Raw genomic sequence first — 27851 nt, 5'->3', positions numbered from 1 at the left:
CTCCTCCTCTACTTCTATCCTTTCCCATTCCCCATCCACCTCCCCCCCCCCCCCGACCTCCTTTCCCATTCCCCCCCCCCCCCTCCCAACCTAATGTCTCCTCTATATGGTGAGTAGCAATCTATCCTTTTCGAAATACTGTTACTCTTCCATCCCAGATTTTCCATTGTTTGATTTTGAATTCACTAAAAATACACAATACATGACCAGAACTTAAATTATAATGTATTGGTTGTTTCATGTATCACATATGTGATAATTTGTTACAATATGGAAGATGATCATATGTTTTAAGTGTTTCTGTGTCTGTAGGGTGGTCAGTTAAATAATTGTTTTATTTACCCCACAATAATGACATAGTGAAATTGCAAGTGAAGTAACAAAATCATTTGTCTATTTATTTAGAAAAAAACCATGGGCAACATACACATTAAGCCAACCCACTTCTGTGAGCAGTCACCATTCCACTCAGCTAAGAGTCACCTCACTTACTTGTTTTCTATGTAAAGTGTTTCAATACAGTTCTTTTTCTGCTACACTGTTAGTGCTTCATCAATTAGGTTGGACTCCTGGGAGAAGACGTAGATCATAACTTTATCAAAGGAATTGTGCTGGTATTTGTCTTTGATAGGACACAGAAAAACTGAATCAGGATGCACAGATTCTATGTTGAATGGAGCTGCCCCCAACTATCATCCATTTTGAACGATCTCATTCAGTAAACCCTATTGCTCAGCTTGTAGAAATAATCTCACTGTAGCTGTACAACAAAGATATTTTTCACTTTATGATATCTAAATATCAGTTTATCGAAAGAGGAACAGTTATGGGACTAAGGTAAGATAAAAATGGTATGTAACGACTACATTTAACTAGATTTGTGCTTTCTTCCTCTAGGCTTTCAACATTTCCCGATCTTTGGCTGTAAAAGAGCCACTCAGTGCTGGAGCCGCAAAGGAAGTAATTTATACAGAATTAACAATAAATGAGTTTGCTGAAGCACTGAGTATGAGGGCTGACTCAGAATTTGTAAGAAAGGTATGTATTTGAAAAAATTAATTTGTGTGAAATGCATCTGCTGCAGTTCGTTAAAGTTTCCTGGACAATATGAACAAGACGTTACAATGACATGTAAGTACAGCTACTGTAAAACATTGATGATTTTTATGCATAGGTTCACACTGTCCATTTACAGATTAGTACATACAGTAATGTTCTGCAGAGCAATAGCAAGGAAGTGTGTCAGTCTTTTACACTATTTCTGGTGTTTCTAAAATTCTATAACAAGTGTCAGGAGAGTGAGGATTCTGAGGCTCAAAGAAAGAAATATTGTTCTTACTACTGTGTGTCCAACAACTTGTTGGGAGAGAGATTCAGGCATTTTACAAACTGTGGTACCACAACCTACACCAAAGTAGTTGTCTACTATTCAGAGAATATAGTACATATATTGTAATATAGTTTAAAAACAAGTCAACAAAGAGTACTCGCAGGAGGGTGAGGGGTGTAAAAAGAAAGAAAAAAGAACCTTTTGACACTTTCTATGATCTTGCCACATCCTTTGATTGTGCATATCATGTGTAACTCTACGAGGGAAATTAAAAGTTTATAGTAGACATCTTCCCTTCTACATGGATGGAGTTGTATCTTAACACCAGCAAACAGAAGTTCACATTTACAAATGATATCACAGGAACAACAATATCCGAGGAATAATATTGAATTCAGAGTTGAGAAACCTTAAATGTGGTGAACTGCAAGATTTGGTGCTTGGCCCACTCCTATTCTTGACAGACATAAATGATTTATCAGGGATACTGGAGGGCTCTCGGCTTTGTTCTTCTTTAACTCTAACTCTGCATTTCTTTTTATTACGCCCAATTCACTTTTTAGTATTTAAGAATGGACTCCATTTGATACATGAAGTTGATTATAAGCTGCAGTCTAACATCAGGTTTTTAAGAAAGTAATTAAATACGATTTTCTTCATTTAGCATGTTGTTTATAATTAAACATTCCAAGTGATTCTTGTTTATCGATTCCTATCTCTCACTGAAATGCCGAAACACCTTAGATATTATTATGTGGTGGAGGAATTTCTTGTTAGGAAACATTCTTTAAATTTTTGTTGCTTATATCGTAAATACATAATCCAGTCACTTGAGGTGACCACCACCTACGTTTAATGTCAACCTGCAATAGCCACTCACTGACAGCCGGTGGCAGCACCAACAGTGGAGGGTATGCAGGGAACAGTGCAGTCGTCATCGTATCGAGGTAACAGAGCGATTTATCTGACATCCAAAAGGGCACGACCATTGGCTTTTGAGCCATGTCTGGAAGCATTTCCTAAACCGCCAAGTCTGCAAACCATTTCAATGCCACCACGTTTAAAGCACGCTGTGCATGGCAAAATGACTCTATCCAAAACTGGCACCAAGGTAACTATGATGCACCACAGGCCCTAGGTGACAGGGCTGAAAAGACAGCTGCAGAGATGTGTATGGCCGAATAGATGTTCCACTGTCGAGCAACTGACCACCGAGATGAACCGTGGGGACTATCAACAGTGCGTCCTCAATGACCATTCGGCGAATGTTGCCGCGTACAGGCCTCGATCTAGTTCGTGTGCACCCATGCGGACTGCTCTTCCATCAGTGAGGAAGGCTGGAATTTGCATGCCCATATTGCAAATGGACGTCCACTGAGTCGCGACAGGTGGCCTTTTCAGGTGAACGTTATTTTATTCTCCATCGAGCAGATAGCTATCGTTGTTTTCTTGGCATTCTCTTTGTGATCTCATCATCCTGGAAGGTACAATCAATCAACACAAGTATGCAGCTAACTGTTGGGGGGCACGTCCATTCCTACTTGGAGTTTGTGTTTCCTCAGCACGATGGCATCTCCCAGCAGAACAAAGCAACATGTCATACAGCTCGCAGTGTACATGTGTGGTCTGAAGAAGACCGGGATGAGTTTTCTGTACTCCATGACTGGACAGTGTATGTTAATGATCAACTGCTTCAGAAATTATGAACTAATAAAAGCAAAACATTATATTAATATCAGTTACAAAGTGACAGAAATGCTATCCCTATACTGCACCATCATATGGGGTTACATTTGTATACAGAAATGCTCCCAAGATTGGTAAAGAATTCTTGTGTCAGGCTGTCAAATTCCTCCACCAACGTGGTTGACAACTGCTGGACAGTCATTAGTGTGCGTGGGCATGCTGCAATCTCTCACCAAAGCATCCCACACACGCTTGAGGAGGTTTAAGTTGGGCAGAACAGGCATGCCAGTCCATTAACCGAATACCCTCTCATTCCAAGAGCTGCTCCACCTGCACAGTTCCATGCAGTCATGCTGTAAAAATGAAGTCGTGGCAAAATTTAGAGGTCAGTATGCCCATGCATATTATGCCTCCCCACATTGTAACACCTGGACCGCCAAAACAACCATGTTAGACAACATTCCTAGGCACAGTATGTGTTTCCAACTCTTGCCATATGAGGGAACATAATGTAGCCAGGAACATTGTTGAGCATGATTGTTTTGATGGTCCAGACGTTATGGTGTGGGGAGACGTAATGATGCATGTACGTACTGACTTCCAAATCTTCAACATAATACTCTCACTGACTGCTTCCTCATGTGTATCGTTTCAGGCATGCAGACGGCCACCTTCATTCTTATACATGACAATGCATGATGTAAAACTAATCAAGGGAAGGAGCTCTTGGAGTGAATGGATATTTGGTGAATGGACTGTCCTGCACATTCTCCTGGCTTGAAACTCCATTGAACATATATGGGATGCACTGCGAAGACATATTGTTATCATGTCCACATGCACAAAATACCATCCAGAAGCTGTCAACCATGCTGGTGGGAGAGTGGAATGCCCTACCACTTAAACACTTAACCAACCTTGTAACCAGCATGGGAGCACTTTACAGAGCATGCATTGCCGTCCTTGGTGATCACTCAACCTATTAAGAACTATGGCCCTCCTATCATAATGTCCTGAGGACCATTGTAAATCGTGTAGACTTCAGTGTAATTATAGTCTTTGTATAAAAGGGTCATTTCTGTTTGCCTTATTGCTTATTTCTTTCAGTTACTTTCTGTACTATACTGTAGCTGTTATTTCTGTGTATGGTCCAAGTTTCACTGAGATACTTTACTTGGAGCGACACATCATGTGAAAGTAACTTTTATCCTTAAGTTTTGTATACCAGCATATATTACATATACGACAAAATCCCTTCAGTTTGAAATCAGCATTAGCTTCACTTGGATAAGAAGAATGGGGTGGAGGATATATGGTAGTGTAATGGTTTTAAAGCATGAGGAAAAAAAAAAGATTATTACTAAAATATGTGGCTATTAACTTTCAGACAACAAAGAAAACTTTAATGACACAATTAACTGTTTCGGCTAACTTGACAAGTCTGAATCTTGTTTTTATTTTCAGATGTTCGCTTTAGTGGACAAAGATCACAATGGCTTTATTTCCTTCAGAGAATTTCTTGACATGCTTGTAATATTTTCAAAAGGTATGTACAACAATGAAATAATCTAAATCTCTAAACATTGCCAAGGGCTTAGACAATGATGTCTAACTGCTACTACTTGAATTTCAATCATGTGATATTTTACATAAGAATCATCTGATTTTCAGGAACAGCCGAAGATAAAGTGAAGTTGATGTTTGATATGTATGACATAAATGGTCATGGTAAACTAACAAGAGAAGACTTCAAAGACATGATCAAGTATGTTCAATAACAATTTTGTTGATATCCTCAGCTTCCATGCTTTGATTTACTAACATCTCCTCCTCTAGTTTTACAATTACATGTACCTTTATCCTACATCTCACTGTCATAGCTGCCTAAACACCAGACAAGTTCCCTAGGTGTGAAGCACAACACTTTAGAGGTCTTATCCTACTGTCTCTCACTATTAATTTTATAAATATTCAGTCTTGTCCGCTCTTCACTGTCCCATACTAACAGTTATACCTTGGCAGAACTAAAGAGCTGAGTGATTTGACTGTAATAATGTACATGAAATGTGATATACTGGTCAGAATATTTAAACAATTTTTTTTAAATAAAGGCTATTCAATTGTCAGTAAATGTTTAAAAGTAAATAACATGGTTTTTAGAAACACACATACATTACTGCTGAAGAGCACAATGGAATTTAATCAGAATTTCATTTTTCTTTCTGATATTTCTTCATTTCTGTGTTGCTTCTTACGTTCATTACATCAATGATTCAATGTCTGTGGTTGTTAAATTCATGTGTTCCTTCCTATGGAACACTTTTACATTAAATCCTTCCCAATTTGGTATCTGCTCCCTTTTTAAGACTCTAGTGCACCACTAGCATTCAAAACAGCAAGTTAATTCCAGAACTTTGAAACTAAAATTTTACCAATAAAACATGTGAGTTGATTGGCACAGTCTCGTATGTAGAACATACAATATATCATGTGTACGCCTACCAGAAGGTCGTAAAATGTTATGAAATGTTTTCAGTTATCATTACTAGCGAGTACCTGAAGATTGTACCTTAGAACAACACCGATGTATACACGGATACACAATTACACACTTGAAACTGGGGGTAACTGTGTGTAAAAGTCGGCTTCTTACAAAGGGCTTCACTTCAAAGAAAACGGCAAACACATTAATGTCAATTCTCACTGTGCCACAAAAATCAGGGAAAGTACCCCACAACTGAAAAAAATCATTTTGTTAGTGTTATAAGGGACAATCAAAAAGTTTCCATTTGAAGCCTATACAGTCCAGGTTTGGTATGCCAGTCAAGCAAAACTGCAGTGAGCACTGAGGGAATCATCCCATCAATGCACCATTCTGAAGCCACCCGTTTGGTAAAACACTGTGTCCTGATGAATGAAGAAGTCCATAATTACCTGCTGCATATTCTCGTCTGATAGGAATCACTGACCCTTTCAGGCCCTTTTTTAAGGGACCAAAGGCATTGCAATCACATAAGGAGAGATCAGGACTATAAGGCGGGTGCTAAAATGTCTCTCACTTTAGTTGGCATAATTCCTGATTTACGACATTTGTGATATGGGGATGTGTGTTATCTTGAAGCAGCAGCACCCTTGTCATACACCATTCCAAAAGACATGCTATGCTATAGACAATCTTCATTCTGTGATGGATGTCTACCGATGTTTGTCCTTCAGCAGCTAAGAAGAATAGGTGCTTTGGAATGGCTGTATAGTGTGTACTGATAAATGTGTGAACAAAATAAGTTACTTTGATCGTTTAACGAGCTTAAGTTAAACATTTTATGGTGTGTATATGCGGATTAGTAATTGTTCTCGGTGAGTAACTAAAAATACGGCGATCTGTTGAAAGAACAGGGACATATTGTACTTTGAAACTAACTAGTGGACAATGGCCGCGACCAGTTCGGAAAATTTGAATTCTATTTACGAAATAAGTGAGGAAGCGTGGAATAAACCATGTTCCTGTAACAAAACAGCAAGAAAAGGCGTGTGTTGTGTAAAGTGCAACAGGAAATTCCATTACTCGTGTGTAAATTCAACGAATAGAGTGAAAAGCTGGAAATGCAGTGATTGTTTTCGTACTGACGGTGACGATATGGACGAAAGCAAAACAGACCCGTTAAAAACGTGTGTGTGCGAAAAGTTACAGAATGAACTCAGAATAGTAAGAAAGGAACTTAAGTATTCGAAAACAATTATATGTTTGCTAACAAACGAACTACAGAAGCGAGAATCAGGCAAGATAGAAATGTGCAAAAACTACAGATTTGATGCACCCAACACAAATCACGATTCACAACACAGTGTGCATACCACAACACAGAACGCAGTTCAAAAAGTTCAAGAAAACAGCATAAGTAGCAAGAAACATTCGTACAACAGACACAGCACTAACACAAAAAGTTCACCTAAACACAAAAAAAGAATAACAGTGTTTGCAGACAGCCATGGCCGATCAGTTGCAGCTAACTTAATGCATCAAAGTCATAATAATTTCGTAATCCAAGGAAATGTTATACCAGGTGGACCATTAACTTCAATACTTGAAAGCTGTAACAACTTACAAGATCACACAATGAATGACACAGTTATAATCTGGGGTGGCACAAATGATGTAGCCAAAAACGAAGCAGACAAGGCATTAAATGCTATAACATCAGCATTAATTAAGCTTCAGCACACAAATGTAATCATAGTAGGGATACCCCATAGATATGATCTTGAAAGCTGGTCTTGTGTGAACGATGAAACCAGGCGAACAAATAGGAAAATAGCCAAAATAGTGAAATCTTTCCAAAACACTCAGTTTGTAACAGTTCCTGAGAACAGAGAATGGTACACTTCTCACGGACTACACCTAAATGCTAAGGGCAAGGAAGAAATGGCCAGAACTCTACTTGCAGCCATCTCTCCAAAAAATCAACTAAAGCCTGCAATATCACTTGAGTGGAAGGATCCAGATGGAACTGAGCAAATAATACCACAGCAAGAAAAAATTACAGTACCAGAAATCAACCACAATGTTGTCAAGAGGACAGTAACGAACAATGGAGTAGGAAGATCAGTTTGCAGGAACAGGATATTCAAAAGTCCAGAAACACATTGTGCTCCTAGAAGATCCTCAAGACCAATAAAACCCAGAGTTCAAAGTGACATGTTTTTGTGGGAAAGTAAAGCAACTAACATATTCCCAGGACTGGGTAAAAACAACTGGCCAAGCCAGCTAGTTAAAACAACAGAAGCTGTTGCATCAACTGCAGACTCTTCAGCATCACGTACTCAATCAAATGTGGTGGAGTATACAACTCGTTACTGCAACACCAGGCAGCTCGGCACCTCCTCGGACTGTACGGAGCAAGAAGGCACCTCAGCAGCTACCTTGACAACTAGACAGACAGAAGCCAGGTTGGGTAGTAGATCAAGAAACGCAAGATCGCCAAAGAACAGGAACACTTTTAGTGCCTGGATCCAGAACTTATGTAAGTGAACCAACTCAGTGCATTTTAAAGGAAGATAATCAGAGTGACCAGTTAAAAATACCACTAAGGCTCATGCACCTAAACATACAGTACCTTAGAAATAAGCTTAATATATTACAGGTTTTTGTAAGTGAACAGTCACCTCATATAGTAGTGTTAACTGAGCATGGATTAAAATCTGATGAAATTATTTACTGTAAACTAGAGGGCTACTCCCTAGCAAATAGTTATTGTAGACAGCAACATAAGGGTGGTGGTGTGGCAGTTTACATTAGTGAGAATCTCGAGTACAAGAAAATAAACTATCTAGACCAGTATAACAAAGAAGGCTTGATTGAAGTGACAGGCATTGAAGTCCACACCAAAGAGTGTAGAGAGGTTATGAGAAAACATAAAGTTATTGGGATTTACCATCCACCAAAGGCTGATGTAGTTAGCTTCATAGACATATTTAGTAGAGTAGTGGGACGTTGTGGTCCCAGGGACCTAACTATACTTGGTGATCTGAATATTGAGGCAAAATCTTCCAGTTTGTGTAATATGAGGTTAATAGATACTCTTAACTCATATAATCTCGTAAATGTAGTAAACAGTGATACCAGGGTAACAAAGTCCACATCTAGCAGAATTGATTATGTTATACTATGTAAACATATTAAAGACAGTGTTAGGTGCTGGAATATGGATTTTCACTACTCTGACCACAAATGCCAGCTTGTAGAGTATGTAAACTCAAGCATCCCAAAAATGACAAAAGTTATCGAAAATAAAAGAATCCTAAAAGAGGGTAACATCCTTGCCTTAAGAAATAAATTAGCTATAGAGGACTGGGATCTGGTTTACCAGACTGAAGGATCTGAAAACAAATGGGCCAAATTCTATGATACTATGCTAAGACACTTTGACAGATGCTGCCCTGTTAAGAAAATACAAAGAGTGTTCACCCATAACCAAAGTGCAAAAACCAACAGACTGATACTTCCAGCAAATATGATAAAACTCAGGCAAAACATCCAGGACTTGGATGTGTTACACAAGTCAACAAACCTGCAGGTTTTTAAGGCCAAGTACAACGAAGCCAAGAAAATCTTTAAGAAAGAGCTTTCAAATCTAAGAAAACAGATATACAGCAGTGAAATAGCTCAATCAGACAATATAGCCAAGACCTCATGGAGAATTGTAAATCAATTTCGCAAAGCCACACCGAAGCCAGAAACTGAATTTTTAATTATAAGACATGAAGGAAACACAATTAAAGATCCTAATAAAGTCTGCAATGTTTTCAATAAATACTTTATATCTGCAGCTGTTAGTCCAATTAATAACACAGTTGTGAGTAGTGAGGTAAAGCTCTGCCCATTTGAAGAGCCGCCTTTTGAATTCAAACAAGTAAGTGAAAAAGAAATAGGCAGGATAATAAATAACCTAAAGAATAAGTTCTCAACTGGATGGGATGGTTTGAGTAGTATCGTGATTAAAAAGTGTAATAAGGAATTAGTTAAAATAATCACCCACCTGGTAAACTGCAGTATCAGAGAACATACATTTCCAAATGTATTGAAATGGAGCAGAGTTAAACCAGTGCATAAAAAAGGATCCAAGGAAGAGGTTTCAAATTTCAGGCCCATATCATTAATACCTGTCTTCAGCAAAGTATTTGAAGTTGTGCTGCTGACACAACTTAGTGACTATTTCTTGAAAAATAAGTTCCTAACAGAGACACAACACGGATTCCGAAAAGATCATAGTACTATGACAGCAATTACGGAATTTCTTCACAAAACGTATGGTGCCCTTGATCAAGGAATGCAAACAGCTGGCATATTTCTAGACCTTACTAAAGCCTTTGACTCGGTAAACCATGAGTTACTTTTAAGTAAACTTGAGTCATACAATGTAAATGCCGCATCCATGCAATTGCTGGCTACATATTTATTTAACCGCATGCAGTGTACAATGCTGACTTACAAAATCAATAATCAGATCATTAATTTTCAGTCCAAATATGAGACAGTCACACAAGGTGTACCCCAGGGCTCAATTTTGGGCCCTTTCCTTTTCCTAGTGTACATAAATGATATAGAGCAACCATTCAACTCCCAATTGGTAACCTATGCAGACGATACCTCACTGTTATTTCTTGGTAAACAAAATGATGAGTTAACGTTGGTAGCCACTGAGGGACTACAGCAAATAACTACTTATTTCCAAGATCAAGGTTTGAAAGTTAATATCAGTAAATCTCAGTTATTGCCATTTAAACTTACAAACTCACACCAAACCTCTATCAGTAACATAGGTGGAATTGAAGTAGTGGACACAGAAGGCTGCAGATTTCTAGGTATTCACCTAGATGAAAATCTAAGATGGGTAAACCATATCAAATTTTTATGCAATAAAATCAGCAGTTCATTACATCTAATCAGCCAGTTATCAAAGGTAGTTCCACATCAGACATTAAAAACAATTTATTATGGAACCATTTTTCCACAGATTAATTACGGGATAGAGATATGGGGTTGTGCTGCCGACATACATATGAACAGAATATTAACCCTACAGAAAAGAGCAATCAGAATTATCCATGGATTAGGGTATAGAGATTCATGCAGGGAAATCTTTGTCCATCATAAATACCTAACAGTCTACTCACTGTATCTTTACAAATTAATTATATTTTTTGTGACACATCAAAACAAAGAAACAAAGTGCTCTGATATGCATGCCTATAATACAAGAAATAAAGACTGCTACTACAGACAAAGAACAAAATTAAAAACAACAGACCATAGTCCATGCATTAGTGGTCAAATATGGTACAACAGATTACCGAGCTCTATAAGGTGCCACAAAGGGAACTTATTCAAAGTGAAACTGAAACATTTCTTGATTGACAAATGTTTATACTCTTTAAGTGAATATTAATATTAAACTAAAATAAGTTATTGTATATATATATATATATATATATATATATATATATATATATATATATATATGTATATATTGCACTAAACTTGTAAAAAAATGCTATGACGTTTGCAAAAGACACCAGTTGGTGTCTCCATGCAAAAAAAAAAAAAAAAAAAAAATTTGGTAATAACGTTGTCATAGTTCTCATTTTCACATTTATCACATGCACAAAAATCACTCTAAACTCTTGCCTACATGTAGGTGCTTATACAGCCACATCAGAGTCGCACTATGTTGCATATATGCAGCAGCAATGCCCTTTATATTTCTTGGTCACCTCAGGAACACACACAAAAATAATATTCAAATTTTAATTCTTAATAATTACCTCCTTTTTTTTTCAATTTTCAACTTAGTTCAATAATACTGCTAATTTTTACATGGTTCTTAATACACCCATTGCGGGTGTAGCATCGTAGACTATGCTAAATTCATGTCATGGCATTTGGCACTTATACACCAAGCACAAAAGGAATCATTCTTGAAGATCATTTGATAGAAGTATCTGAGAATATTAATAATATAAAAAGTATTGTACCACTTAACAGATGCATACTTGTAACACCACCATGTCCTTGTGCAAAATAACCAAGATTAGGAGTTAGGATCTTATCTACACGAACTTAATAGATAAAGAGCACTTGCAATGATAGGAAAAGGTTATGACCACGGCATTTTCAAGAAACCATCCTGATTTTGTATGAAGTGATTTATCAAAGTAACAGGAAATCTAAATTAAATGACTGAAAAGGAATTTGTCCTTCCTCCTGTTGCCCAATCACATAAAACCAACATTATCTTTCAGATCATCGCTATATTGTAAAATAATTTTTGTTTCTAAAACCTTCCCTAACTTTAATACTGAGACACATGTTGACCTTCCAATAACTTAGGAAAACTTTTCTCAGATACACATTACACGTAAGTGTTCAAATGAGAAAGGAAAGTTGTTTCATAATGTTCTATCGATAACACACTTTTTACTTAACTAAAGGCCACTGATCCTAGGATAAGGGTGGTAAACAAACTTTCCATTTTCTTATTGAAGGAACAATCCTTGAATTCAGTTAGAAACCTTTGAGGTCACATAAAACTTAAATCAAGTTAGTTGGTGGACACTTGAACCCCTAAAAAACTTACCAACAAAATGCAAACTTGTCAAGGTTTACTGACATAAAAATTAATTAAAAAAGAGAAATTATAAATAAATGATGGGAACTAGACCTGGTGATTAATAATTTCAAAAACAACCACACAAGCAAATACATCAGTACAGAAATTCAAATCCGTGTCGAGTTTTTATCTTTATCAGAACATTCTGCAACAATATCTACTTCTGCTGTAGATGCCTTCTCGCAAGTAAAATGGCCAAATTCTTTGATTTATGATATCAATGAGCCATAATGAAGAAAGTACGATTTTTATACAGAAATGCAGGACATTATGCCAATTGGGCATACCTCCATCTCTCAATTCTGAATCATGTGATGGGTTTGCAACTACACCTGCATTAAGATTTCCATTAAATGATGAGACACAGACACTCCCTTGCTGAAAGTATTCAATGACATACACAACATTTTATGCTTACTATGTAGAGAATGTTTTTTCGGTTGTCATTTTGAAAGTAAATATCAAAACACGAAACAGGTAAGTAATGGAAGGAGTAATAGTAACAAAATCCAGTACAAATGAGGTGTTGACTGGGTGATAATTGTGCAAGCAAAACTGACAACGTACGATAACATTCAGGTAATGTCCTTTTTCAGAGCACCTCAGCGTACTGAACATTTACATGTTTTGTGACAAGTTATTTATTTCCCTTTAAACAAAAATATGTTTAAGATTTTTTTTGGTTTCTTCCACATGTAAGACGTTCACTGCACTTGAGACCTGTGAAAGGTACATTATCATATTTGCTTTTCCTTGTAGATATTTATTGTGTATTATTGTTTTTCTGATGTGGTCTACATCCTGGTGGATATCCTCACTATGGACCTACTGGAATGAAAAGTACATCTAATCTAATCAGATATGTTATCATATAACTACTTTCACAAGTGTCCTTTCCTTTAATGAGATATAATATGCCTGTGCCAGACTGGATCAAATGGGCCTGTTGAGAGCAAAGGACATACAGGACTTGCATCCGGGCCTTTGAAGGGATATGAATTATGTCCCAAGGGGTTGAGAGAGGTAACAATAGACCAGGATATTCCACAGATTTTTACTTAACAGAAGGTTATTTACTTAACAGAAGGTTATTTACTTAACAGAAGGTTATTTACTTAACAGAAGGTTATTTACCAGAAGGTATCCACCAGTTGTCAAGATTCTTCCATCACAAGACCTGCAATAGCGGTCCTGGCCAAAGAGAACAGCATAACCTCCTATACACACTCAAATCCTTACACCCATCCTAGCACCTAGCTCCTTCTCACATTAAGCCCCCCACCCCCCCTCCCCCATGCAAAACACTCTACATACTTCTTCAATATCCACAGCCCTTATCATTGTGGATGCCCCACTGTAGATGGTAGCTGTGCTACTATTGAAAGGCTCCATGGTCTTCCTAACCAACACCTCCAATCAATGCCCAGAGCATTGCTCCCCACATCAAAGTTACAAGCTATGTTCTTCACTCTCTCTCAACCAGACTCACCCCATTATAACACAAGACAGCTACTCATCACGGTTTGTATATAATGTCTTACAGACTACAAGCCCACCAGCTCACTCTTTGTATACCTGAAAAACAACGTCCTTAACCATTACTACTACTCCTTCGAGGAGACAATATATAAAGAGTCAAGACGGCAGGTAGTGTAAATTTGATGTGTGGCTCTGTGAAATAATGTCAATTATGCTGTTAAAAAGAAAAACTGTGACAGTTGTAAGGATGAAATAACAAAGCTCAAGTTTACAGTTTACCATCAGTTCACTGAAAATGGTTATCAAGAAACTTAAACAAGAAAATAGTGTACTGAACATGACATAATCGTGACACGGAAGTTCGACTTCGTCGGAGAACTGGATGGAAGTAAATTTCAAAAGACACTAACAGATAATAGGGGGTGTACAAAACTGTGTAGGGAACATAAACATAGTGCACGAAAATCACTTTCAAGTTCTTTCTACGACGAATGTGATTGTATTGTTAACAGTTCGAGTGCACCACTTGGAAAACAAAACGACTTTGTGAATGAGGTAGAACATGGAATATTTCAGCCGCAGTTAAGTGAATGATCGTAACTGAAAGTGCTCCCAAAAAATTTGCCACCAATAACCTGTTCGCCTGAAACATTATCGATTTATGTTAGCAAACAAGACAAAATAAAAAGTGCCAAACAAGGTAGGCAAAAAATCGGTATGCTCCAAACACCAAGTACGTATAAAACTGAACTGTATGCAGACAGCCAAGGGCGAAATTACGGTTGCCACAAATCTCCCCAAGTGAAATTCCCTGATATTTCCCTGATTTCCAGACAAGTTTTAGCATTCCTCCTTGCCAAATTTTGAGATCTCAAAGGTAAATTAAGATGTGAGTTGACAATCCATCTCTGCAGCTACCGTAAAAGAAACATTTGTGCAAACGCTAAAATATCTAAAAACACTTGCAAGCAGATGGTGTTTCCTGATTTGAGCAAAAAGCTTAATTACTAACATAACATCTTTGGTAATGAACTGGAGAAAGCAAGCCAAATGGTAAATGAGTTTTATTTAAAGGACTGATGTTATTTTACTTCAATAAAATAAAACACATTTGGTGACAAAAATATGCATTTCCTTGGAGTCCCAAGACTGATTTAAAACACCTTCACTGATTTCAGAAACAACCTCAAAAAAAGTAGGCCTCTTGAAAGAAGTGCATAAGGTGGGAAAGAACTGTGTAAACCAACACTGTAGGTGACCACCAATAAAATTTTGATTCTACTATGTTCATTATTGTCAGTTTTTACCCAGAGTGTAGTATCTATTATTTTACAGGTATTGTGTGATTTTTCGTTTGAGAAATATGAGTACACAGTGTACAAACTGCCAGCGGCTGACACAATTTTCTTCTTCTTATCGTCCATACTTTCTAACACATAAACTACTTTTGAAGTGACAAAATGTACTAGGACAAATAAAACGTCTATAAAAGGCTACACTGTACAATGTGCTTGCAGTGAGACAGTTGCAATTCCTGCACACCATCGCCCATGGCCTCTGGCCTACTGAGGAGCACCACAATCCTGGGTCCATGGATAAACCATGAAAATCCACCGCATTACACCACACACAGACATACCCAGTCTGCCGGCAGATCAGTGAGACTAGATCTGGCAAGCAGGGCCTGCACATTAGTGGGAACCAAAAGGCTTCAGATCGGTAGGCTCAATCCATTACAGATACCCACAGAAACGGCCTTTGGTTTTGGCCCATCATGGAAATCCACTCGTGTGGCCAGCTATTCACGAGCCACAGACAGCGTGTTGTTGAAATGAGACCATGGTGATCAATCCGTGCAACAGATAACTTGTTCAAAAACTCTGAAAATCAATAATAATGAGGATAGGTAGCATTTCATAGTTAAGATGATTGCTGAGCTGCAGACAGACTCGTAGAAAAGACAGTTTCACTCACAACTAAATTTACGAGAGTACATACACATTCACACAATCACTCAGATGCAACTCACGCACACATGACAACCGTCTCTGGCTGTTGTGTCTACAGTCTCTGAGAATCACATCCAAAGAAACCACTTCTCATACCTCCCTGCCTCTCGTTGGCAGCTGTTAGGCTAGTGGCAAGAAGTGCTGGCAGCACTGACTGCAAGCTGAGGGGAGAGGTAGGAAGGGAAGAAGCAGTAGGAATGATGGAGTAGGGAGGCAGAGAACATACTCAGTTGCACCCAGCCATTGTCGATGCACGACACTTCAGTAAACAACTCACTTCATCTACTGAGAGAAAAATGCGATTTTTCCAGTTTCTCCCCCCAAATTTTCCTGGTATTTCTCTGATATGTGTGAAATTCATTGATATTCCCTGATTTCCAGCAGACAAGCAATCAGAATTTTAATTGCATAATAAAGCCAGGAGCGAAATTCAGTGCTGCTACGTCAATGAGTAAGGAAAAAATTTCCTCATTGAGCAGAAAGGGTTTTTTTGTCTTCCTGGCAAGGAATGAAAAAAAGGATTTCTTAATCTCATAAAAAAGATAACTGTATGAGCTGAGAGGAACAAACATTATTGTTTTTTCAGCACCACATTGTTATGACATGAGAGAATGGTCCTGTGTAAGCAAAGAAATTGAAAGTGCAAATACATGCAAAATATTTGCATGCGGTTTGAAAATGTAACAAGGCACTGTACAGAAAAGATTCCACATAACACACGGTTTTCATTTAAATAAACATGGGAAAAACGTTATAGTAACAAAAATTTAAAACTACTTTCCATAAATATTTATTGCAAAATTGTTGTTATAGTATACATGAATATTCTGAAACATAAAAATTTGTTCTGTCCATGTTCTGTACTTTGTACGTAAGCCCGAGCTCCTTAATACAGAAGTGTGTCACCTTTATTGTTTTACTTAAGTAATAGATCTTTAAATGTATATGGTACTTTTGAGCTTCCATGTTATTTGCTTATGTTCCTTTCCCTTAATAATGTGAACTTTTTTAGAAATAGTGTGCAATTCTGAATTTTTCACAAGATATCCACCTATACACTTTTCTGTTTTTTGGCATTACACATGTATTATATGAACACTTGTATAATTGTAAGATTACTATCATAATCATTTTAACCATCTCATCTCCATTTTTGACTTGTGCTGTATAATCATGTGCTTCTCTGCACACAATGTATGAATTACAGGATAAATAAAATTACAATTACAAAACAAATCTGTGGCTTGGCCATCGTCACCTGTGTTCACCCTACTATGCCAACAAGTTAATGAGACATCTACAGCATACCTTACTAGCCTTACAAGATGCCAGATTCCTTATCTGGTTCAGTTTCAGTGATGATATCATCATGATGTGGCTAAGGGTCAAGACACTTCATCCCCATTCCTCAACACATTCCTCCTGTCTACTTCACCTTGTCCTCCTCAGATCTGTGTGCCCCTCTCCTAGATGTTGATGTTGACCTCAACTTCTCTTGTGGCTTCACAAAAACCTGTCCATACCACTGACCATCAACAGTACTTCCATTTTGAAAGCTGCCCTCCCTTTCACAATAAAAGTCACTCACACACCGTCTGGTCACCACTGTATGGAGCATCAGCAGTGATGAACAACCCCTCACCCAGTACACTAAATGTGCTCATAAGCCCTTCACAGACAGGTCAGTACACTCAAGGTCCTTGTAAGACCTCCACAGATAGGTATTGCCCTATAATTTTAGCCCACAACAGATATTCCGTACTCATACATAGCCCAATCCTCTCACCATGCCCTTAATCAAGCATGTCCATCAAGGCCACAAGCCACATCCTTCATCAGGGCCATTAAGAACCTATCACTGTGTTTAGAGCTGAGGAACATTCTACCCACAATTCTTCCCACCTTCCCTAAAGAGGTACTCTGCAGCCCACAGAATGTATGCAATATTCTGCTCCATCCTTATGCTACACACACACACACACACACCAAACTCCTTGCCACATCATCTGCGCACACATGTAAGACCCAGGTGCAACACATGTCCTGTGAAACTATCCATCACATCCTACATTCCAAGCCCTTCAAGGATAGCCTATCCTATCAGAACTAGGGCCACATGTGAAAGCAGACACATTCTGTTGCCACTCTCTCCATGGATGGCAAACTTATTATCATCACATTTGGGTTGTGGCAATTTCAGCTGAACAAGCCTTTGAGACTATTAAAGATTTTTCTATATAAAATAATTAATAGTAACTATAACTTAATTGTGATTTTGTGTGAGTTGTGTGGGCAAATGAGAGATACCAAATCAGTAATGGTGCCACAGGATAGGATTGCCAGCCAAAAAATGTGTGTGTCACGACTGCTATTAATTAAGATATTACTGATTTTCTTCAAGATAGGATTTTCTTTTGTAAGGAAGCCCTAGGTGTCTAGTTTGGATGATCCTTCACACGTTGATGCACTGCAAAAGTGCCGGGGAATGATCCTGACCATTGGAGGAAGCCAGTGATAGCTGACTTAACTTTGCAGCCTGCCCAAAACTGTGCAAATAAACTTTGTTGGGCTGGCTATGAAAAGTAGAGCCTTCCACACAGTCTGATATTTCCTCCGAAACCCGAGGTGTTCAATAACCTCCACAGCAAAAGCTTTGCCTTACTCGGACACTACTACTTCTGCAGTCTAGATGCATTTCCGTGGCTGGTGGAGATCATCTCCAAACCACATTCTCCAACTGTTTAGGTGTCATGTGGAGTCAGTTAAACTGAGTACTACAGACAACAGGAGAGCAATCTAATACTAGCAGTTAGTCGGAAAATTGATACTTGGTTTGTTGTTTGTTAGTAGAAACAATCTGACCGTCCAAAATTATGTTGGTCATTCGTAACTATGGTCGCAACTGGACCACTGACACCTTCCTGCTGCCGATAATGTAATCTGTGTCATCCTCTGCCATGTGCCATCATTAAACTTTATCTGTGTCAGCTGCCCTCAATAACATGTTTTAGTCCTTCCTTTTATAAGTATTCTCTAATAATTTACATATGCAGTTTCTAGACTGGCATACAGTTGCCTCTTGGTTCTGTAATCACTCTCTTTGTATCCAGGCACTTTTCCCACTGATTTCAGAGCCTTTTCACCTTCTGTGAACTGTTTTATTGATGTGGTTGAGGACTTTTCAATTAGATCTGTTTAAAATAGTCTGTGGTTAACTATTATTTCAGTAGAGTTATGCTATTCCCTTCTGTCCTTACTCTATCATCACATTAGATCTATTCCCCCATGATCATATAGACGAGGTCAAATCACACCTGTAGTAAGAAACGATTGATGCCTTAAGCTCTGTCATGGAAGATAGGAGCGTAGTGGGTGTTTGTTTCCAAGCCACACAACTGGGAAGGTAATTGCACTGTTCGACATCATCATATACCAGCTCCATAACAACCACTGCACAGCTTTAAATGCGGGCATGACACTCAACCATCAGTCCACCTGAATGAATGTCCACAGCAAAACTGTGGACAAAGACGGTGTTTACAACACAGTTGTGGGACACGTTGCTAAGCACAAAATGCTTGATTTTAACAGCTGCATCACAACATGTGGCACCTGGATTCTCTCTCTCCCTTCACTACTTCAAATCAGTTTCGGCTGCAATTTGTAATAGCTGCTGTCCCACAACCACTTCCATCCCTGTCCGCATGACCCTAAGCCATTCATTCTAAGACTTAAATCATTAGTACTTAACCACATCCCTGGCAGATATGAGGCAAATAATTTGTCACTGTACCTCTCGACTTTATGGAAACTGGCAGAGAAAGAGATTAGAGGAGGGTAATAGTACTTTGTTTTATACTTTTTGAATGATGTAACTAGTTTTCAGCACAAGAATGTGCATCCAACACTGGAGAAAGAGGCAGTTGATATTTTTTTTAATTTGCTCCTACCATCATTGTTCGGAAGTAAGCTAAGTACTTACAGTATCTAAAATATGATTATTTCATAGATAGCACATCAGCTTTAATCTTCTCAAAACACTTGAACATATTAACTTATACTTTCATTTTATACCTATACTGATTTCATACTTTATTTTAAAGATGAAATATACATTGTTGTTTCACATACTGATATCTAAAGTACACAAATTCAGTTTCACTATTTACAAGAAAATGTCTTAATAGATTTTGGTATCTTAATGCTGACATAGTTGCGTCACATCTGATATCTAAAGGACACACAGTACATTCAGTATAGCTATATATGAGAAAATATTTTTACAGATTTTGATAACTGCATGCTGAAACTAAAAACATGTTTACATTTCAACAGTCTGTGAAATTCTGCAGTATATAAACGATGTGATCAACAGTATCCGGACACCTGGCTGAAAATGGCTCACAAGTTTGTGGTGTCCCTTATCAGTAATGCTGGAATTCGCCCACCAATAGCCTTGGTGACAGCTTCTACTCTCACAGGCATACGTCCAATCAGGTGCTGGAAAGTTTCTTGGGGAATGGCAGCCCATTCTTCACGAAGTGCTGCACTGAGAAGAGGTACTGATGTCGGTCAGTGAGGCCTGGCACAAAGTCGGCATTCCAAAACATCCCAAAGATGTTCTATAGGATTCAGGTCAGGACTCTGTGCAGGCCAGTCCATTACAGGGATATTAGTGTCATGTAATCACTCTGCCACAGACCATTCATTATGAGCAGTTGATCAATCGTGTTGAAAGATGCAATCACCATCCCCAAATTGTTCTTCAACAGTAAGAAGCAGAGAGGCATGTGCTGTGATAGTGCCACACAAAACAACAAGGGGTGCAAGCCCCCTCCATGAAAAACACCACCACACCCTAACACCGCGGCCTCCAAATTTTACTGTTTGCACTACAAATGCTAGCAGATGACGTTCACCAGTCATTTGCCATACCCACACCCTGCCACCAGGTTGTCGCACTTTGTACTGTGATTCTTTACTCCTCATGATGTTTTTCCACAGTTCAACTGTCCAACATTTACGCTCCTTACACCAAGCAAGGCCATCATTTGGAATTTACCGGCATGATCATGTGGCTTATGAGCAGCTGCTCGACCTTGAAATCCAAGATTACTCATCTCCCGCCTACCTGTCACAGTACTTGCAGTGGATCCTAATGCAGTTTGCAATTCCTGTGTGATTGTCTGGATAGATGTCTGCCTATTACACATTACGACCCTCTTCAACTGTCGGCACTCTGTCAGTCAACAGACGAGGTCGGCCTGTACACTTTGTGCTGTATGTGTCCCTTCACATTTCCACTTCACTATCACATCGGAAACAGTGGACCCAGGAATGTTTAGGAGTGTGGAAATCTCGCGTACAGATGTATGACACAAGTGACATCCAATCACCTGCCCATGTGCGAAGACCGTGAGTTCTGCGGAGTGTCCCATTCTGCTCTCTCACGATGTCTAATGACTACTGAGGTCGCTGATACGAAGTACCTGGCAGTAGGTGGCAGCATAATGCACCTAATATGAAAAACTTATGTTTTTGGGGGTGTCCAGATACTTTTGATCCTATAGTGTAGTAACTTTAGATCATATAGTGTAGTAGTGTGGATTACCAGCAACAAAATTGGTCCAGTAAGTAGGTAACAGCTCATTAAAACATTTGTCTGGAGTGTAGCCACCGAGGGAGGTGGTGCAGTAGTTAGCACATTGGACTCACATTCGGAAGATGACAATACAAATCTGGCCACCCAGATTTGTGTTTTCTGTGGTTTCACTAAATCAATCCAGCCAAATACTGGGCTGGTTCCTTTGAAAAGGGTATGGCCTATTTCCTTCACCATCCTTGATGTAATTTGAGCATGTGCTCCATCCTTGATGACCTCGATGTTGACAGGACGTTAAACCTAATCTTCCTTCATTCCTGGAAGTGTAGCTCAAAAAGGGGTGAAATTCTGACAGTAGAAAAATAAGAGAGGAAATGGCAATTTGGTGGTACATAAGGATTTTTAAGGTCATACTGCTGCAAACCAATCTCGGAGAACAACACAAGAGATACAGAAAGACGAGGGTAGAGAGAGAGAGAGAGAGAGAGAGAGAGAGAGAGAGAGAGAGAGAGACAGGCAAAATTGTCCAGAACTTTAAGTCCTACAAAACATTTGGTAATTAGATTCACTGCATGCCCATTTGATGAAAAAATATTAATATGGTGTATTTAAAATAGTATCTACACTTTTGACTACTGCTCTAATACCAGTTATTCTGCTATCTGAATTGAAGTGGATTAAATGACATTTCTGATAAATGTGTGTACAGCCACAAGGGGCATTTTTTATTACTCCACTCAAGTGTAATGCCACCGAATTGAAAGGGAAGCAATCAGTAAAACAATAACCACTTGATTCTAATTTAAAAATTCTTAATTTTTAGTTTACATTATTTTGATTTGTAAGAGTTACATGTTTGCTGGCATAGTATACACACATTCTGCTTATGTTTTAGGTCACTGATTGAAACTGCTAACTCTGATGTTGATCAAACTCATCTGGATGACCTCATAGTGTCAATGTTGCGTAATGCTGGTTTGGCAGACAAGGTAATGTAGCATAATTTAAATCACCACTCAGACTGCATGCATAGCATGAACACTATAATTACAAAAACACAATAGGATTCAAGCATAATATATTTCACTAGATGGAGATCTCATGTAAAACCTACAACATTGACTCTACTCACATACAAGAAATGCTCTTAAGTATACAACAGCACATTTGAGTGCAACTTAACTGAAGGCAATCCTAAACACAAGAATGTTGACTTATTTTGCATATTTTCATCCCATGTTATCTCATGAAATTATCCTATTAACTAAAGTAATTAAAAGCAAGTAGAGAATATTGTGTAAAATTGACTTTACACTCCCCTATATTTTTGCTTATCTGTTGCTGACAATAAAAATCAGTTCCAGCTTAACTGTGATTTACACAATCACGTCACAAGATAAAAAATAACTTTAAAGAAAACTTCTCCTTGTGTAGCATTCAAAGTGTAATTGTGTACTCTTGTTAAAAGGTGTTCATCACACACATATCTAACATAAAGAAAGAAACTGGAATTTTCAATTATTACAAAAAGAAATAAAAAACGTACCTATCAGCCATTCTTTCTACAAATTATCTGAATGTCAATGATTGAGAAGTTCTATAAAGTTATATGGCAAGTAGAATTATACTGTAAACAGGGAATTGTATTTAGAGATATAAGTAATTAACTTCTTTGAAAAATGCCCATGTAATCAGCTAAATATTAAGCTATCAATAGGAAATGCACGTAGCCATTTAAGATAAATGACAATACAACAATGTTTTTCGAAGTACCAGTTTTCTTTCTAATTTCTTTATTAGCTTTAGCAGGCATAAGTAAAGGGTGTCTCATGAAAGATGCCTGTCAGGGTCTGCGGGTCACATGGTGCATTTGCCAGCTGTTGCTGCTGCGTCTGCCGGTCCTTGTTATGCATAGTTTTCAGACACCAACACTTTGCGCATGTCCCTACACTCTGCGACTGAGTGTACTGGTGTTTTCTTTTGAGTATTTTTGTCAAATTTATTCATTGCTAGAAGTCATTACTGCAATTGCACAGAGTCTAGGGCTTTCCCTGCCCATATGTCGCAGGGCCAGGTCCTCAGACAAAAACACTGTGTGCATGTCTTCTGTACTGTGCGACACGGAGTGTTCAGCTGTTTTGTTTTTAGTTTCCTTTTGATTTTCAATTTGGTATGGTATACACAAAGGATCAATGAATGTTTCTCGTGTTGAATTATGCAAACATTTAATTGTATGTGGAATGTTGACTTGAACTCATACGAAAATTTCTCGGTGTGCATGTTCCCTATGATTCGATGATACGCAGATCAGTGAAGAAATTTCAAGAGACTAGATCTGTTTTACACAAACGATGGCCTACAGAACCTAGAGCTTTAACCGAAAATAAATTAGATGAGATAGGGGAGGACTTGGAAAGAGACCGAGAAAATTTCTGCACCGTTTGGCTCTTCAGTCTGGAGTATCAAGAGCATCTGCTCACAGACCTGTGCACAAACTGGAATTGAAACCATACAAAATAACAGTAGCGCATCAACTGAGGAACTAAGATACTGTTTCTTGAAATCATTCCTATAACAGGCTGCCTGTGCACGATGGGCAATCTGATCCTGAGAGGCTTTTTTTCTGACGAAGCGTGGCTGCATTTGTCAGGGTACATAAATTCTCAGAACAATCGACTGGAGCTCCAAAAATCCTCATGGATTACATCAGCACCCTTGGCATGATGTGAAAACACGAGTGTGGTATGCAATGTGCATAACGAATTATTCGACCAATCTTTTTCCACAAAACAGTATGTTCTTACAGGTATGTGAACAATAAACTGCATCCTTTTTTTTGAGAACTAACACCTATGAAAAGGTGTACCGTAATTTCAGGTAGGACAATGCAAAGCAACGCATCGTTAATGCCTCTATGATAGCAATACAGAGTATTTTTGTTGTCTGACCTCCACACTCTCCAGATCTACATCCATGTGATGTTTATCTTTAGGGAATGTTAAAAAGACACTGTATGTACCCAATCTCCACACACTCAAAGAGTTGATAGACAATGTTCGGCCAGTCATCTCCCAGATTTTGGCACCCAAAACCTGTTGAGTGTTTGCTACTGTGTTCAGGAGACATCACACTGTTCTTATCACGGAGGGACTTCACTTTGACACCTGATGTAAGTAAAGGAATGCTTAAGTTAATCAGATGGCAACATAGGCTTAACTCAAGGGAAACCACACATGCAGCTAACTACTGACAGATTAGTGTCTGAGAGCTGGGTGCGGCAGCAGCTGGTGGATGTGTGGCCTCGCTGCGCAACCCGCAGACCCCTCCCGGGTGTCTTTCATGAGACATCCAGTATTAATATTATTATGCAATACAGCAATAGTTTACTTCTATAAAGGAAACAGATTTTCAGATTTTGTGAATGGTTTATTTTTAAAAAGGAATCAGATTCTGTAATTTGTTTGTATTGAGTGCATTTCCAGATCACTTTTACTACCCCTCTTGTAGACGGGTGTGACCTGGAACTTGTTCCAAGAAATGGGCACTGTTTTTTTTTGTTCGAGGGATCTACAGTAAACTATAATTAGAAGAGGGGCTAACTTAGCTGAAAATTCAGTATGTAATCTGACAGCGATTCCATCGGGCCCTGGAGCTTTCTCAGTTTCAATGATTTCAGCTGTTTCTCATCATCACTGACACACACATTTCATTCATGTTTTCAGTGGTATGAGGTTTAAATTGGGGTAATTCTCCTGGGTTTTCCTTCATAAAGGAACATTTGAAAATGGAGTTAAGCATTTCACCTTTTGCTTTGCCATTCTTAATTCCAGTTTCTACCTCATTCACTAGGGACTAGACAGTAACTTTGGTGCCACTAACAGCCTTTACATACGACCAGAATATACAGTATTATGCTATGGTAGTCGATGAAGACATCACACATTGCTCTTTTAACAGCCAAATGCATTTCATTCAGCATCTATAGCCCTATGCTTTGTTTTACAACTATTATGCCGTAATGCGTGTTTCTTTAGAAGTTTCTTTACAGTGACTGTGTACCATGAAGGTTCCCTATCATTATGAACTGTTCTACTGGATACATATATATCCAGTGCATGGTCAATTATTCCTTTAAACTTGAGCCATAGTCTCTCTACATGCTCCTTCCCTGTGCTGAAAGTTTCAAATTCCTCATTGAGATACAACACTGCTGATTTTTTAACTAGTTTAAGTGAGCATATGTATATCTCTGCTCAGTTCGGATGTCCTTTGTACTTTGTCAATCATCGTTGCCACGACTGTGTCATCATCACTGATACGAGTTTTGATTTGGACATCCTCAAAGATGTCAGGTCTATTTGTTGCCATTAGATCCAATATATTTCCATGAGTAGGGCTCCTAGCTGCATTTAGTAAAGTTCACAGGATGCCGCATCATGCCCACCAGTAACAAAATTGCAATTTTCTTATTTAATTGTTGAAGATTATAGTCTCCAACACTGATTACATATGATTGGAAAATGTATGTACAAGTGAACCAAGGTTTTCTCAAAAGTTTTCAGTTACAACATGAGACAAGTCTGGTCAGTGATAGCCCACTCATCATTTTATGCCCACTCCTGAAACTGAGTCTTGCCCAAACCATCTCACATGCAGCTTGAATTTCTATCTCAGTGGATTTGCCTGTTCTTTTGATATACACTTCTATTTTCACCAAAAATCTCAATGCTATCAATTTCAGGTTTCAACCAGCTTTCTGTACCTAGTATTATGAGAGCTTCACTGCTTTTCATGAGCACTTCAAACTCTGGCAATTTGTTGTGAATGCTTCAGCAGTTTACCATCAGGATTTTAATACTTTCACCTGTGGGGGAGGCTTTCTTTCAATGTCACACTCGTACAGCTATCATCTGGATTGGATGCAGAGTCACCTAACCTGAAAAACCTCTTGTGAGCACCCCACACACCATCAGATACCTGAGTAGCAGCCTCTGATGTGTAGTGCACAGCTGACATTATTTAGGGGGGACCATTAACCGTTCTCAACCCTATGTCACAAGTCCAGAAAGTAGCAGCCTAGCATGTCACAGAACTTTTGAAGTCTCTGGTTTAGTCCTTCCACTTAACTCAGAACCAAGGGGCCATGATCAGTTCTGTGGACAATACTGCAAATTGTGAGCTTCATTGAAACTCCACACACAAGGCTGATCTTCTCAACCTTCTCTGCCAGTCACTGGAATGACTCAAGAATAATCTCTTAGCCCAGACGACAGGCATCACTTGTTACAACATGCACCACAATCTACAGTTGGTTGCACCCTGTTCCCTCAATGGCTGCTGGAACAGCCTCTTCAACATGTGAAATGAGGCATCTGGGCACACACACTGGTGACCTTTCCAGCCCCTTGGTGCCATTTCCCTAAGGTGTACCATTATTCGCCCTATGTCTGAACTGCCAGTGATTAAAAGACCCCTAACTCTTTGTGTCTGCCTCCTCCTGACACTGGACAAAATAAGTTTCCCCAAAACATGTGAAGTAAATCCCACTGGCTCAGTTTCAGTGAAACACAGCACCTCAAACTTGTAGGTTAGGTGGATCGGTACAACAAACTGAATCCTTCCTGGTCCCTGTCCACCCTCTGCAGGATGCCTAGATCTAGCATTGACATGTCACTTGCAGTAAATAAAGAGGTAATGACAGATCCTGTACTTTCTGCAGAGGAGACAGGACCCACAGGAAAGGGTAGTACTTGAGGTACCTATAGTATAGATAACACCCGACCATAACTCTCAGGAGCTCTTCTAACACTGATTCGCCGTAGCTGCCAATTGTTTAACAATAGTTAGGGCGAATTCCAGCTGCTTACAAATGTCAACAAACTGTGTCTGAAAACAGCATTCGCAATGGGGCTACATTTTGGCTGGTGAAATGTATTACAAGGCAGTGAACAAATAACTTTAAATTAAGCCCACTGGTCATCTTTTAATCTGTTGTGTTAAAATGATGTTAATTCCCTATAAGAATTGAAGCAAATTCAGAAAACTGTATTTATATTAAGAAACACAAAAACCTGTGGTAAAAAGTAGTAGTTTCCTATAACGTTTTGAAGATAGTTATAGTTGTACGGAAACTCAAAACCAGAGTTAATTTACGATAAATGCGGGTATTATACAGGACTACTCCTGTTTAAGGGAAAACTGGATGTAACACAACAAATTGCTCGTACATTATCCGAAGGATAATGGTAGCTTCCGAAAAAAATCTCAAAAACGCACGTTTATCTGCGTTGATACACAACAAAGTTCAGGGATGATGTGTTCTGTGGAAGAACTGAAAACCAGAAACGCTGATTTGCTACAAGACAAATTATGTAACCAAAACACTCGTATCGGTAACTTACGGAAATATAGTTTTGCAAGCGTCCGAAATTTATCAAAAATAACCTATTTCTCACGTGATTGTACAATGAAATTAGTGAAAGATTGTTTTGAACGAAGATAGGCCTACTGTTTTCAAAAATGTTAAAAGAGCATAATTAAGTTTGCTCCTACAGTTAACGATAATAGTACGAGTTTAC

At 38.6% G+C, this 27851-nt stretch overlaps 2 protein-coding genes across 4 annotated transcripts in view; one reads left to right on the top strand and one right to left on the bottom strand.

Annotated features, from left to right (window-relative positions):
* Positions 1–27851, bottom strand: part of LOC126199021 (GPI mannosyltransferase 2) — a 253063-nt gene that overhangs the window by 119801 nt on the left and 105411 nt on the right. The window lies entirely within an intron of this gene.
* LOC126199020 (dual oxidase-like) overlaps positions 1–27851 on the top strand; it is a 246332-nt gene that overhangs the window by 117764 nt on the left and 100717 nt on the right. For both annotated transcript variants that reach the window (XM_049935710.1, XM_049935709.1), the window contains exons 18-21: positions 898–1038; positions 4481–4562; positions 4688–4781; positions 22169–22262. In XM_049935710.1, coding sequence (XP_049791667.1) covers positions 898–1038; positions 4481–4562; positions 4688–4781; positions 22169–22262 — 411 coding nt within the window. The remainder of the gene's footprint in view (positions 1–897; positions 1039–4480; positions 4563–4687; positions 4782–22168; positions 22263–27851) is intronic.

The sequence above is a fragment of the Schistocerca nitens genome, chromosome 8 (assembly GCF_023898315.1).
Source record: "Schistocerca nitens isolate TAMUIC-IGC-003100 chromosome 8, iqSchNite1.1, whole genome shotgun sequence".
Lineage (NCBI taxonomy): Eukaryota > Metazoa > Arthropoda > Insecta > Orthoptera > Acrididae > Schistocerca > Schistocerca nitens.
The sequence above is the reverse complement of the archived record's forward strand: the minus strand, read 5'-3'. Positions and strand labels throughout refer to the sequence as shown.